The 14,749-nt window shown below is 36.7% G+C and overlaps 2 protein-coding genes across 6 annotated transcripts in view; one reads left to right on the top strand and one right to left on the bottom strand.

The window, feature by feature from the left end:
* The window catches only part of SERAC1 (serine active site containing 1), a 27,482-nt gene extending 19,760 nt beyond the window's left edge, over positions 1 to 7,722 (bottom strand). Inside the window, exons 1-7 of one of the 3 annotated variants that reach the window (XM_064649253.1) lie at positions 7,666 to 7,681; positions 4,205 to 4,293; positions 3,538 to 3,674; positions 2,816 to 2,852; positions 2,348 to 2,484; positions 1,951 to 2,040; positions 923 to 1,054 (exon numbers count right to left, since the gene is read on the bottom strand). In XM_064649253.1, the coding sequence (XP_064505323.1) occupies positions 923 to 1,054; positions 1,951 to 2,040; positions 2,348 to 2,484; positions 2,816 to 2,852; positions 3,538 to 3,637 (496 nt within the window). In that variant the 5' untranslated portion in view covers positions 3,638 to 3,674; positions 4,205 to 4,293; positions 7,666 to 7,681. Of the gene's footprint in view, positions 1 to 922; positions 1,055 to 1,950; positions 2,041 to 2,347; positions 2,485 to 2,815; positions 2,853 to 3,537; positions 3,716 to 4,204; positions 4,294 to 7,665 lie in introns of those variants that run through there. The other 2 variants (XM_064649255.1, XM_064649254.1) reach the window with 2 other exon arrangements.
* GTF2H5 (general transcription factor IIH subunit 5) lies at positions 7,717 to 10,945 on the top strand. 3 transcript variants are annotated; one of them, XM_064649263.1, is made up of 3 exons: positions 7,717 to 7,829; positions 7,989 to 8,108; positions 8,796 to 10,945. In XM_064649263.1, exons 2-3 carry the CDS (start codon positions 8,074 to 8,076, stop codon positions 8,974 to 8,976), a joined length of 216 nt encoding a protein of 71 aa, XP_064505333.1. In that variant the 5' UTR covers positions 7,717 to 7,829; positions 7,989 to 8,073; the 3' UTR covers positions 8,977 to 10,945. The 3 variants fall into 3 exon arrangements, with proteins under 3 accessions (XP_064505333.1, XP_064505334.1, XP_064505332.1); XM_064649264.1 differs by having other exon boundaries at positions 7,750 to 7,798; XM_064649262.1 differs by having other exon boundaries at positions 7,773 to 7,847.
* The last annotated feature ends 3,804 nt before the right edge of the window (positions 10,946 to 14,749 follow it).

A 14,749-nucleotide genomic window follows, 5' to 3' on the forward strand; every position in this document is an offset into this window, starting at 1 on the left:
AACTAAATTCCTAATACTGGACACCCTGTGCTCTGAGATCCTGAGATCACCCGCTAACAGATAGTATTCTCCTACAAACACCAGACAGTTACACTAAACTAGTACGCAAAGCTTCAGTTTTGGTACATCCTAGCTTTCAGATCTTTTCAAACACGACTTGTTGATGTAAATTCCCCATGGAAATTAATTAGATTTTTAAAGAGGCGATTTGAAACAAAATAAATCCCATGGCTTGGAGTTGCATTGGAAGAGTGAAAGATCCTCAACTGACTGAATTATCAGACTAATGAGAATCCAGAACAGAATGTCACCTAGTTTATGTGGCCTAGTGATGGAGCAAGGAGAAGGACACGCATATTCACATACACACACCTCCCCTTGGGGTTTCAAGGATATTTGCTGCTAGAGCAACAGGGTGAACTTATTACTACTAAATAATAACTAGGACAAAAAATGGCTTACAAATCATGTTTACACATACAAGTCCTTTTCCTCTGGTTTGTCATTACTACATATCAGCTCCTAACCAATTTTTATCAACTTAACCATGGCTTTAAACTCACTCCTACAGAGCCTTATAAAAAAATCACTCTCAGAACTAGTGACTGTGTTAGCAGTCCCAACAGAAAATCCTAGGAATAAGGAGCATGAACTGCTCTCCCACAACACAGCAATGGTTGGAATGCTCTGGTGGGAAACAGAGAGAGGCCTGCACTGCAGACACACACTCTGTGTCAGGGTGTTAGGAAAGAACAGCTACTTGAAATGTAAATAACTCCCCCACATTTTAGACCAAATTTCAGAGCATAATTATGCTTCTTGCAGCTACTAGCTTTCCTTCATGTTGGCAGCAGATTTGGAACAGCTAACTGAGACTTTGTTGCATTTCTGGGATGAATTAGGCTACATCAGCACACATTACCACGCCAGTGATTGTTGCTTGCCAGGTCTTGTACAGCCTGCAGTCGGACCATTTTGTCTTCTGACTGAGTTCTCTTTAAGAGAAGCCATAAGGCACACTCATGCTCTTCTCCATCAAATGTACTGAATTGTTCTATAAACAAGAAACAAATGAAACATGTTATTATTAATGAGCATTTTAACAGTCACGTTGCTATTTGTTGAGTAAGGAAATACATTTCTTTTAATATCTGAATATTAGTTGTTAACAGTAATTGAGAGTGTAATGTTTTAATATTAAATTAGTACAATAAACAATCACAGAATGACATAAGTAAAATGCTGATCCTTAAATGGTGGGTTTAATTCATTTTAGTGGCACCAAGTTGGTATTTCAAATATATGTGACAACCCCTGGCTGGCACTTATCAACCAGAATTACCAGCAACTTTTGAGGCTCTGACCTTGAACAATTAATTTCATAGGATGACATGACATTTCATAGGAGATGCATATTGTTATAATTATTTAACAGACAGTTAAATGAGAATAGACAGTATGGCTCAGGAACAGAGTTTCTTATACAAATTGAAGTTCTTATTGTAAATTACTCTAAAAAGCAGTGACAGTGTTACAAATAGACTGTGCTGCTTTCAGTTAATATTATCAATTCTGATGAAAACATAACATACTTTTCTATAATGAGATTTTGAGAGTATTTCATCCCACAAATACCTTTTGTACACAAAACTGGTATCAAATATTAGCCCGGTATCTTAAGCTTTAAATCTCTTCTGAAACAGGAACAAAACAACCCTCAAATCCCCTCTTAACCTCTGCTTTTGTTTACTTTAAGAAAAAGAATGGTTTTAATACATAGAAAATAGACAACCGATAATCCATATTAATATAGAAATTATAAGTTATCACTGTTTCAAACAGAAAAGAACATGTTAAGTTTGTGAGAAAAAATATTTTACTTTCTAAAAGTCTTACTTTTCACTGTTAAAAACCAATAATAATAGATAAAGTCATGCTTTCAATACCTACCATTAAAAGGTCTCCGGAATATTTTAGCTTCAGTTTCTAGAATTTTCCTCACTGCTTTATGGATTTCTTTTCTGGCTTTGTATGTGATCCCTACAAGAGTATTTTTGTATTACTGGAAGTCTGACAGACAGTTCCCTTGTAAATACATGAAAAAAAATACACACACATATACATATGGACATATATAAAGAAAATTATCTCATATATAGAGAACTATGTATAGAAGGAACAATCTTAAAAAAAAATAATCAGTCACCAGCTTAAAATAAATTTGGTGACATTTTTTGATAACAGATCTCAGGAAATATAACTTTCCTTACTATATAAGGGTGACTTCCAGAAACATTCTATTCTCTTAAAATTCTGTTTTTAAAACGCAAACAATTATGCACCTTACCTTGATATTCACTTGGATTTAGAGAAGCTGTACGTACGTACACATATGATTTAAGTTTTTCTTGATGTAGAGCTTGAGTATCAATTTGCAGCAACTTATTTAAGGACAGGACTTCATACGTAATGAATACAAAACCTCTTTAAAGGAAAGAGAACTGCATATGAATATTAACTAAACAAATATGATGGCAAAAAAAGTTAACAATCACTTTGCTATAAATCATCCAGATTTTACCACATACATAATAGTCTGCAAATTATTTTCATTTCACAAAGTAGAGAAAAGGCTATAAAATACTTGAAATAAATAATGACTATCAGAAATTATGCTTCCAAGCCATATTCCACCACGTCTATTGTGGTGGAATGGACAATATCCTCTGATATTGTCACATTTTTTGAGAGATACACATATTAAACTTTTAACTGTGTACATAAATTACTTATATGCTTGTCAGTTACAACTTACCCTAGTATAAGCGATCCAGTTACCTTTCCAATTTTTCCTTGAAAAAATGAAAAACTCATGTCAAACAAAGTTGTGTGCATCACCTCAATATTAACATAATTACCATGTGATTATCAAACAGTAAGAACACCAGTCACTAAGAATAAGCTTTTAAAAATTTTTCTATTGCTCTCCACCTTTCAGGAAATCATTAACCAAAATTTACAACCAGAGAAAACATTACTTGATTAGAATTTCCTGCTCTCCTAAGCAAGATGATAAAACATGTATCCTGCCACTGCTATTTACTTTGAATATTGCTACCTCTCAATTGCATTCATTGCTCAGCTGCAGGAATCAACAGTAAACTTTCTCTGCCTGTATCACTAGCAATCATTTTGAACTCTAAATTATTTTAAGAAGTTAATTTTTTCTTACATGGTGTAGCTATATCTTCAACGTATATTATTACGTACAGGAGTACGTACATTCTTTGAAAAGTCCTGCAGTCTCCATAAGAAAATTATTTTTAAAAATAATTCCATTGAATCTAATTTATAAAGCAAAGAGCTAATAAACACATACTACTTGCAACAATTTTCCTTTTAAGTCTAATAATTCCTGTCAGATCTCAGCTATTTTGTCCCTACCACATTGATCTGATTATCTGAATATAAGGATCTCTATACAGAGAAACTCTTTATCATTACCAGTAGCAGCAAACCCAATGGAACCCATCTCACCTATCATGAATAATTTCTTTTCCTCAGCATGAATTGGGAGATTTGCCCCACAACCACTGCTACCAGCTTCCGTCTTTGTGAGACCATAAGAATTTGGCATGCAGACAAGAGGCAGCAGCTACATGTTGAAGAAATAACTGGCAGAGAAGTTTGAAAAAGAAAAAAAATGCAATGCTTCCTGTAGAGTAGAAATCGAAATATCCTATCTTTAATGCTCAGAAATAAACTTTGTAAGAATCGTCATTCTATGCAGAAAGCACCAAAGAAAGCAGGGACTAAGCAAGAAAGACTGCAGAATTAACAACACGATATAAAATAAATAATAGAAACAAACTTTATTCCCCATTTATTGATGTAATTATTTCATGGCTCTAGAAGTTACCAAAAAAATCAGATACAAGTGAGGTTTAAGATAGCTTAATGAGACCACATTTAGTGAGGAGAGGACCTCCCATCACGTTTGTATCTGTTCCCAAATAATCTGCTGGTGTCATTTTACAGATCACTACACAAAGCAAGGTCAGACGCAGATAGGCACTTTAGGTTAATAGGAGCTTTTAATCACAAAGTCTTCAGGGATTTAGAACTTTAGTTCTAAATAATGTATGATATCATACCATTCCTTTTTATTAACACTTCAGATCAATACATAGTGAACTGTACTTACTGATATTCCAGGGTAGGTGTGTTTTCGTGGCTGAACCTGAGGTTCCTATTTGTCTGTAGCAAAATATACAGTAAGCAGACACTGACATTCTGCATATTAAAAAAAAAAAAAAGTAATGATTGATTTGACAGTTACAGCAGAAAACCTGCAGCAGATTTTCCTGTCTTTTTACAGAAAAGGTCATGATAGCAAATGTCCCAATAAACCATAGTTGTGTCCTTTTACTCCCTATAAAGTGCTCCAATTAAAAAAATCTATAAACTCCTTAATTTAATGGGCTGCATTTCAATTACAAGAAAAGTTCAAAGCACTTTTTCATCAATTATGTGTTACTGTTGATTTTAGTAAGCACGTATCTCCAATTAACTTCTCTGCTTCTAAATTTCCTTTTCTACTTCTTAGTAACTCCCCCTAAAATACCAGATATGCTCATGTCTCCATCAAGACATTACTCTATATGACATGGGATTTAATACAACTCAGCAACCAACTGCTTTTAAAGTTTATAACTGATCGTGTTAGCAAGTAAGTCTTTCATTTTGATTAATAAGGCTCAAGGAACTACTACATATTTTTGGCTTTAAATGGCAAATCTGACTAATACTTAAAGAATGTGAAACCTCTACAGTTATTAAAAATTAGTACTGTTTCTCAAATGCTCTGACTTAATGGGCTCATGAAACTCACAGGGCATGCTTACAGGTTAAACATGTATCTCATTCTGAAAAGGTTCTAACATGTGCAAAAGAACGAGAATCTAGCCTGAGTCACGAAGAAGAGAACCCTTTCTAAAATCAAGACCTTAGCAATTCAACATTATGAAGTCACAAGATACCAACAGAATAACTGCTCTGTATTCATTGAATGCTGAAATAAAACTAGATTTTTTTTCGAAGTCACAAACATACATATATTAGAACTACCAAAGTTCTGAATGTACAGGCAAGCCAATGCAAGCATGAATTTTCTTGACAGTAGCAGTCTTCATGAAGGTAATATGAGAGTCCTTCAGAATTATGAAAAGATTTATTCTTCTAAGATATATGATTAGGCACTCAATTTTCCTGGTTTTATAGGCAGGAAGACGAGTTAAGAAAAATTTGCTGTAACTTCCATACACTTCCTATATATTACCTTGACTCTTTTAACAAGTGGGACTATTCACGAAGGACTATGCACTTTAGCCCACTGATCAAGTCTGTATCTTAACCTCTGCACAATGAAGTTAAAAGAAAATACAGTTACATTAGTCAAGCACAGAAAACCAAGTCAATTTAGGCCAGGCAAAAGCACCAATTCCTGTTCCTACCACTCACACATACTTACCATTTTATGTATTAGCAAAAGTTACTGCCTTTATATAAGAAGTTACTTTCTTTATATAAGTAAAACTTGTCTAAATTAGGAAAATTTAAAAACTGGCTTTGGCAACCCATAACAACAAAGTTCTGCATGTTACTTCTGACGAAGACCTCCTCTCAAGTCTTAGTTGATAGAACATATAGTATTTTTAGCATAAGCATTATGGAAAAACCCAGAAAGAATATGAAACGTAATAATCACAAAAATACGCAAAAAAACCATTTTTGCATACACTGCAGCAGTGACATGAAACTTGCATTTTATAAGTGAAATTTTAGTGTCTGTGTTGGTGCATTTATACTAACTGAAATATTGAGTTAATGTGTTTAAGTGGATTTAAAACCACACCAATATCTCTCCCATATCAATCAAATCAATCAATCACTTTTACGTTGGAAAGATAGTCATTCTCATTAAATAACAAATTAAGTCTATATCACCACAATCACAATTAACTCAAAATGATGATATGTCCCTTGTGTAAATCTGATCTTGAAACATGGGAGCCTGATAAGCTCCTTGAATTTAAGACCAAGAAAAACACTTATATCACTTTTATTGTCAGTGTCCAATTCCTCTAAACAAGGGGTTTCTGTTTGTTTCCTTCCATTAATGTGTCTTCCTCTTTTCTCATTTCCCCCAAAGTTTTGATTTTTCACTTGTCTCTTGCTTGTGTTTGGGGCATTTTTGAAAAACGTCAGTATTACCTCAGCACTCCCACAATCACTGCCAGGAGACTACTTTTTGACTTCCGTCATTTCAACATTGTGCTTATACGTTCACTTCAGCAGAGTACCCAACAGTGAAGACACTGACAATCAGTCCTCTAGAGACACCTCTCCCGCCTCCAAACTCTGTCTGATGGCAGTTCCTTTACTACCTTTATTTACAGAATCACATGCATTTATTCTTCTCCCTAGCCACAGTCTATAACTGCAATAAACATGTGGTTCAGTGACAGCAGGTGCCACAATTACTTGAATCTGAAACAAGCACCTGCAAACACAGGAGGCCAAAATGAGTGCCATTTCTCTGCTGCCAGGAGCCTCTGTTCAGGTCCAAGAGTGCACATAGAATCATAGGGGTTTGACTGGACCATAAAGATCATCTATTCTCAACCCCCCTGACATGGGCAGGGACACCTCCCACTAGACCAGGTTGCTCAAGCCTTTTCCAAGCTGGCTTTGAATGCTGCCAAGGTTGGGGCAGCCACAACCTCCCTGGGCAACCTGTTGCAGGGCCTCACCACCCTCAGAGTAAAGCATTTCTTTCTAATATCTAAACTAAATTTCTCCTTTTTCTCTTGTACCCATTATTCCCTGTCCTATCACTGCAGTTCCTGATGGAGAGCCTCCCTGCAGGCCCCTTCAAGTCCTTTAAGGCTGCTATGAGATCTCCATGGAACCTTCTCTTCTCCAAGCTGAACAGCCCCAGCTTTCTCAGCCTGTCTTCACAGGGGAGGTGCTCCAGTACTCTTATCAAATTCGCAGCCCTCTTCTGGACCGGCTCCAGCAGGTCCATGTCCTTCCTACGCTGGGGGCCCCAGAGCTGGATGCAGCACCTACAGGTGGGGTCTCACCGGAGCAGAGCAGAGGGGCAGAATCATTTCCCTTGCCCTGCTGGCCACACTCCTTTTCATGCAGCCCAGGATTTGGGTTGGCTTTCTGGGCTGTGGGCGCACATTGCCGGCTCATATTGAGGATTTTATGTTTAGGGATATACGCAAACATAACGCGAAAGGACCCATTTTGCAGCCCGTTTCACAGCCGGTCCGGACAGCTGCGAGCCCCCTCCCGCACCGGCGGGTGCGCTGCCCACCTGCCTGTCACGAACCCACCGTGGGGCAGGGGCGCCGCTGCCTCGGGACTGCGCCACCGCGGCTTATTTAAAAAAAAAAAAAAACAAAACAAAAAAAACCCACAACAAACATCATCGCAATTTTAGGCGATGAAAAACGTACGCAGGGGTGGCTCTGTGCTTCTTTCCGAAGGGGTTCAGAATCAAAACAACCTGCTAGCCCGAGACGCCCCCCGTGTCCCTCCCCGTCCCTGTGTCCCGGCCGCCATGCCCCCACCCCGCTCCAGCAGCGCAGTTCCCACCTTCCGCCTCCGCCGCCGCTCCCGATGGCGGCGCCCGCGCGCCCGGTGACGCCAACCCGCGGGCGCTGCCGGGAGCGGCGCCGCGCGTGCGCGAAAAAGGCGCTTCCGCCGTCCGGGAGCGGCGGAGTTGGAGGTGGAGGGTCGTGGCCTGCGGGAGTCGCACGGTGCGAGGCGGGGGCAAGGCAGGGACCGGAGCTTCTGGGAGCCCCTCTGTCCCAGGCGGGCGGGACCAGCAGCGCTGCTGGTCCGGGGAGGTGAGTTGTCTAAAGAATTTACGAGGTTAACCAAAGCGTTGTTTGTTTGTTTGTTTCTGGTGCTTGCAGGTTTGCTCCATTCGCGTGTGCGACCCGAAGCAAGGGGTTGTTTTTGCGGCCTCTCCCTCCCGGCGTTTGTAAGAGAACCGAGAAGATGGTGAATGTTCTGAAAGGTGTTCTGATTGAGTGGTGAGTGACAGCGCTTACCGCCTTTCCTTGTGTCAAAACCTGCTTATTTCTCCAGACCTTAAGTAACTTAAGAATCTGGACAAAAGGAATTGTTGTGATGCAACTGTTTAAGTTACCTGTAATTTCCATAATTCCGAAACGTTTTCTTCTAAACATTTAACTTAAGAGGTGATATCGTGACTGTTCGGTTAGGGTGTGATAAATGTACAATTCATACTTGAATTTTTCTCCATGCTATATTACTTTGAGTAAGAACTGTGTTCTCCTGGGTTTTGGTTATCCCTAAACAAAAGTATGCTTTAAGAAAACATGTTTTCATAGTACTATTGCTGAAGACAAAAATGTAAGTTCAAGCTTAGTTTATTAAGGGTTGGATTTTTGGGTTTTAGTTGTTTGTGGGGTTTTTTAAGATGCTTTAGCAGCAGCATAGGAGAACTCTGCTATTCAAGCACCTGGTTCTAGTCATTAGACTTTATCAGTTTATTTTTGTCTCTAAAATTAGTACTGTGAAAGAAACAACCTTTTCAAAAGCTTCATATACTGTATTTAACTTGTGAGTGACTCTTGAGATTAGTAATCATTTCCCTAAAATCTTTGGGAGTGTCTTCAAATGGTGTTTTCTTCTTTTTGTTTGTAACTGTATCTTATTATACTGGGGTGAGATCTGATGGATGTTTGTCTCTACAGTGACCCAGCAATGAAGCAGTTTCTGCTCTACTTGGATGAGTCAAATGCTTTGGGAAAGAAGTTCATCATACAAGACCTGGATGAAACTCATGTCTTTGTATTAGCTGAATTGGTTAACTTCCTCCAGGAGAGAGTAGGCGAGTTAATGGATCAGAACTCATTTCCTATTACTCAGAAGTGAAAAGACAAGAGAAATGGGATTACTGAAAGGAAAGTGAATTTCAATAGCATGGGTTGTTTTAATAGATAACACTGTGATTTGTGAGTTCTACATAGAAGTGGCTACTCTGAAAAATGCATAATTTTCATAGACAAAATACTCTGGAACTGGATTTTGTTTCTTATTTTGAAAGATTATGGTATCTTTACTAAAATCCTTAAAATTCTGCAGTTGAGGACTTGCCTAAAAATTTTTGATGCATGCTCTGTGTTTTTCCTTTAGGATTTTTATCTTGCAAAATGGTGTGACCCAAAAATTAGTGTTTATGCATTAAAATGCTATATGGACTCCTCTGACATGTTATGTTTCTGTAGAATTGTTTGACTCTGATTATAGTGTGACTGAAAGAAAGTAAAGCATATCTGTTAAAGTATGATCTGTGCTTGTTGGAACATCTCTGTAAGTTGAAGGCATGGTCAGATAGTGCTTTAACTTAATGGGGTTTATACACCAGAATGAAAGTCGGTGTGACTGTTTTATTGTTGTGGTTTTGTTTTGTTTTCCAAAAGTTTAACAAATGCCCCATACTACTTGCCTACTTTTACCAAATCACAAATTAAAGGGGTAACAGAAATGGGAGACCAATCCTATATATAATTGCTTTGGTCACAGTAAGCTTTGTGATCAGGAAGGAGATTCACGTGCTCTACCTGCAAAGAGGAAAGCTGGTTTGGGATTTTTTTTTTTTGAGTGTTGTGTTTTTTCCTTCATCTTAGGCTCTTCCTCCCCTATTGCTTTTTGCTGCAAAGGAAAAGTTTCATAGTTTCATAGTCTTTTGGTTTTTGTTTTGGTTTTTTTGCTTTGTTTTTGTTTTTAGTTTTTACATTGTATTTGTAACTCTAGTTCAGACACTGGCTTATTTAGTAAATGAGCTAGTGTATGATGATGGAATCTGTGAAGATTCCTTTTTGCAGGTCAGGCACATACAGATTACAGAAACAAGAACAATAATATGTATTACTTTTTCTCTTATCCTACTTCCTACTCAAAATAGTAAAAATTATTGGATCTATAAGTAATCATTGATATTCTGGGATATTACATCAAAGGGAAGCTTGGTTTTCAGAGCTTCTCATGTACATCAGACACATTTTTATCTTCGGGGAAAAAACAAGTATCAGTTGAAAAGCTTTTGTAAGGAACAGTTTTCCTTGCTGACTCTCCCACTGCTGCTTGTTTTTTTTTGTCCACTAGCTATCAGATTAGTTGGTGGGTTTGTTTTTGTTGTTTGTTTTGGTTGGTCATTGGTTTGATGGGGGGGGGTTGTTTTGGTTTGTTTTTTTCCCCTCAGGAATAGGGAAGCTTCAGGAGAAAGTTTCACTAGATATTTTTAATCAAAAAGCTGTCCAAAGAAAGTTCTGTAGAATTGCATATATTCAGGCTCACGTGGATGAGCAAATAGGCTTGTAGAATTTAGCATCGTGTAATTTCTGTTTCCTTTCTTTGGAATCCTTGTTTGTTTTCCATCCAGATTTTGCTGAAAGGTAAATCATCCCCCACTCTTCCTTCAAATGACAGCATTTGAAAAGTCATGTGTGGAATTCCACCTCTTAAGCTTCTCTATATTTAGCATGTCTAGTGCTCCATTTCTGTTATGATTTTCTTTTTAGGTCTATAATAAACTTCTTGCAGTTCTTGGGTTTTTCTCCTGGTTAATTGCACAGCTTTGCTGTTGCATTACCTGTGTTTTGGCTTACATTTACAATTGATAATGGCTTATGTAATACAGACGGATAGAAATTCCAAACTGTATAAACTAAATAAGCATGCATTCTTATACTCTGCTTGTAACTTTTTTTTCTTATTTTGAGCAAACAAGTTTATGGACTTTTAACTTCTAAACTTGTCAATAATTTGATCCTTTCTGTAACCTAACAAGGCCTAACTGATTCTGTACTGTAAGAATAAACAAACGATGTAAAGAAGCAAATCGGTATCATTGTATGTGGTCTAAGGGACTGAGTTCTTTGTAGTCCCTAGGGAAAAAAGGGTCTTAAATCACATAGTATGGTGAAGGAAATCCAATGAGGAAACTTGAGTAAGTATATGAATTAAACAAACAAAACACCCAACGGTTTCTGGTATTTGAATAAACTTGGACCTCTGAAAGGTTTTGGTTTTTTTAAAATGCATATAATCTTGGAAGTTGCATGCTTTAACAACAAAGAATAATTTAAAAAATATGTATCTATAATGCTCCGATGGGAGAAAAGTAGATATGAGTGTTGAAAATATCAAGACATTTTGAGGTAGTCAGCATTTACACTTTTTCATTTAGGTGTGAAATATTGATGAGTAGAGCTTGGAGTGAAACATGTTAAGAATACATTTGAAAGACGAAGCATTTGAGAATAAAAAAACTGAAGGAGATCTTTGTTAATATATACATGTTTTGGTTATAGAGTTGATATTGTGAGAAAATAGGCTCTCACTCTATTTGAATATTTTATGTTAATTTAGCATCTTTATCCATTACTAATAAGCTCACTTTTTTGCTAATATCTAGCTCAGGAACTTCGCTCTGCTCAGCTTTTGCTTGAGCAATGAAAAGAGAACTCGAACGACAGACTTCTTGTTGCTGCTTGTTAAAGCACCAAATTTTATCTCACTTTCTGCTTTCAGTCTGAGTTGAAAATATCTTGTCTACTGGAAGAAGAACTTGGTTAGAACAATTACCTAAAGGACACTTATTTGAACTTCGTTTATTACTTGCTACTTATTTATACTTAAATCTAAAAAAGATTGCAAGTTCATTTATTTGCCTTTTGTGATGTAAGCCAAGTTGCACTTGGGTAGTTACTGTAACTTGAACATGGTCATAAGTACTGCTTTCCTTAACACAAATACAGAAGCTAAAGACTAATATTTGACAGAAAGATGAGAGATCTCTAAAGCAAGAGAAGAGAATTTGAATAATTCAAACAAAGTATGTTATATGGGAAGAGAAGGTGGAAACTGAAAATACAGCTTCCTGTTAAAGCACCTCATTTTTATTGAAAATTATACTATTGAGCATTTTGAGTTTTTTGTTCAAGTCTTAGATTTTTTTTTTTTCAAGTTTATTAACGGACTTCAAAGAAAGCCGTGTAAAAAGCAAATAAGCCTAAATGCTGCCATATATTTAGATACTTAGACAAATTGTGGGATCAGCTAATTGTGGAGAGTGGGTTATTTTAGCATGGGTTTTGGCAGCACAATGAATATGATCCTGGTTAGTTGGTATAGATAGGGATTATAATAACTTAGTTTACTTGTGCCGAATTCATAAGTCCCCTCTCCTTTTCTCTGGTACAACAACTAGCCCAGGAAGAATAATTGTCCAGTGAACTAAAGGAGGAAATAATCACTAGAGATAATGGATGTTGCACCAAGAAAGAAAACTGTATTGAAAGAAAATAGAGAATGCTTCAGGGAATTCTACCAGTTTATCTGAGAGAACCCAGACTGAGTGGATTTGATTTTGTATCTAAACTGCCAGTGTTGCTTCAGAAAATGGGAGGCATCTGAATCCGTTTGAAATTACAGTGGTTTTGTTTATTTGTTTAATGTGCTTATAATGGTAGTTTGGGGGTTTTTTTGCTACTTAGCACAAAAAGATCTAGGTGTCTGCGTGATGTGCTACACTAAACCTTCTCCAAGTGCTGTTGTACATTAAGAAATCCTATTTTACAGTCTTTCCAGGTTTATAGGGTGCATTCAAAAGCATATCTTCTGAGTCTCTTTTTTTTCCTAATGTGCCATAACAACAGTTTTTACTGTTTTTTCTCACTCAACTCTGCAGGGCCACCTCACATATGCAAGAACAATCTAGAGAACATGTATTTTATGCATTAACAGGATTGTTTACTTTGAATTGAAGATAATGGTATTTCATGGTATCATTTAAGTGACTTGTGTTAACCTTTCTTAGTTGGCATCATCACCATAAAACTGTCCAATTTCAGTCAGCCCCTAGGCTGAACTTGCAAAAATAGGACTCTAAAAAGCATATATAAATGTATGTAATGTGTATGTGTATATGTTTATATATATATAAATGGACAAGTCTTTCATCATATAAACCAACACAGTCTGAGAGGTATATTTTGCTCTTCCAATCAAGCAATTGAAGAAAACAGTAAAGTTTTGTAATAAATTTTTTTGCAGTTCCAAGTTCCACACAAATTTCCACCCTGACTCCTTGATTATCCCACAAATGATCCTGTTAAAGCTGGTAGTGGTTACTGTAAGATGAGGCATTACTCAATATGTCAAAATTGGGTGTCTTGTGTGTGTTTTGTAATTCAGACTGTGGCAAGGCCTACAAAATTAGATTATACAGAATTAAGGATTCAATAAATTGAAAGTCATGGTGATGGAAGAACAAATTCTTCCTAAACTAAGTAATTATCTTTGGTCTTATGACTTAACAACTAATAAGAACTTTAAAAAATAGGATATCTGATAGAAATGTGATGTGGAGTTGGGTTTTTTGTTTTGCTGTTTTTTGGGTTTTGTGGGGGGTTTGGGTTGTTTTTGTTTGTTTGGGGTTTTTTGTTTGTTTGTTTTGGGGTGGTTTTATGTGGGATAGAAGTAGTATTCTACACATTGCTGTTTCAGGTTTTCAAAGCTAAACAGTTGACAGTTTAAAGACAGACCAGTAAGGGGAGCTCTTACCAACATTTTAAGCTGCTATTAAAAAAATTGCAGCCTGGGCTGCGGTGAGTCAAAGACTTAGGGTGCTTTGGAGCATTAGATAGGCATTCAGCTAGAGATGAACATTCAACTTCAAAGGATCCTTCTAAAAAGTTATTTGCTGTAGGAGATTTTGGAATGTAGTATTTTTAGCTCAGAAATTTCTTAGATGTTTAGTTATGCAATTTTTTCTTTCTGTGCTTAGGTACACAGTCATGTTACATTAAAAGGATGAGTCTGAAGTATGGTCTTCCTTCAAATGTTAACCGGTAGGTCTGTGTATCTCCACACCAAGATCCTACTTTAGGAATTGTTCTAAGTTAAATAATTTTTAGTGGGTGCAAATCAAAAGAAGATGTTGTTTATAAGAAGTAACATTTATGCATTTTTTCCCTCTTTATTTCTTCACAGTACAAAATGCGTGTGATTGTAGCGTAGCTGTTACTCAGAGCACAAGCACCATACTGTATGGAAGACATATACAACATTCAATCTTACTGTATTCCAGTCTGCGCTGGGGATTTCTGCATCCCTATCCCTCATCATCATGGCTAGGCTTCGTGAACGAAGATTTGGGATCCCTATCCCTACAGTGTTGCTAATACTACATGGAAATGAGACACATGGAAAGTTTTTCCCTCATTGCCCTCCCCCCCCAAATGAATAGCTTTATTAGTTTACACCTATATAAATGTAAAATTCAGTATGTTCTCTAAACAAACAAACAAATACCCCACAACACATACCAATTAAGTTTTAATAAGAAGGGGAAAAAAACCTCAGGACTTTGAATATTAGTGATTGTATTTCTCATATAAACAGAAAAAGTAATTTTCTCACTTCTGATTGCGTAGCAGTAATAAGAAAATTAACTACAGAATAGAAACAGACTATAACATTGCTGTGAGTGAACAAATTTTAAAAGTGAAAATTTTAGAGTATTACTGTAAGCTTTTAGCTTTTTGTACCTGAGCAATTTTACCTGTTAGTAACAAGTATAAGGTTCCTGAAAGAAATGTCATTTTCAAATTAATATTTTTCTTTTTCCAAAATAAAAGCA

Source organism: Pseudopipra pipra, chromosome 3 (assembly GCF_036250125.1).
Source record: "Pseudopipra pipra isolate bDixPip1 chromosome 3, bDixPip1.hap1, whole genome shotgun sequence".
Classification (NCBI taxonomy): domain Eukaryota; kingdom Metazoa; phylum Chordata; class Aves; order Passeriformes; family Pipridae; genus Pseudopipra; species Pseudopipra pipra.

What these genes read in the sequence shown, in the direction of transcription:
- GTF2H5 (XM_064649263.1), top strand. Translation starts at nt 8,074, where the DNA reads ATGGTGAATGTTCTGAAAGGTGTTCTGATTGAGTG. An exon ending in AAAGGTGTTCTGATTGAGTG is followed by an intron (nt 8,109 to 8,795) that starts GTGAGTGACAGC and finishes TTGTCTCTACAG; the next exon opens with TGACCCAGCAATGAAGCAGT.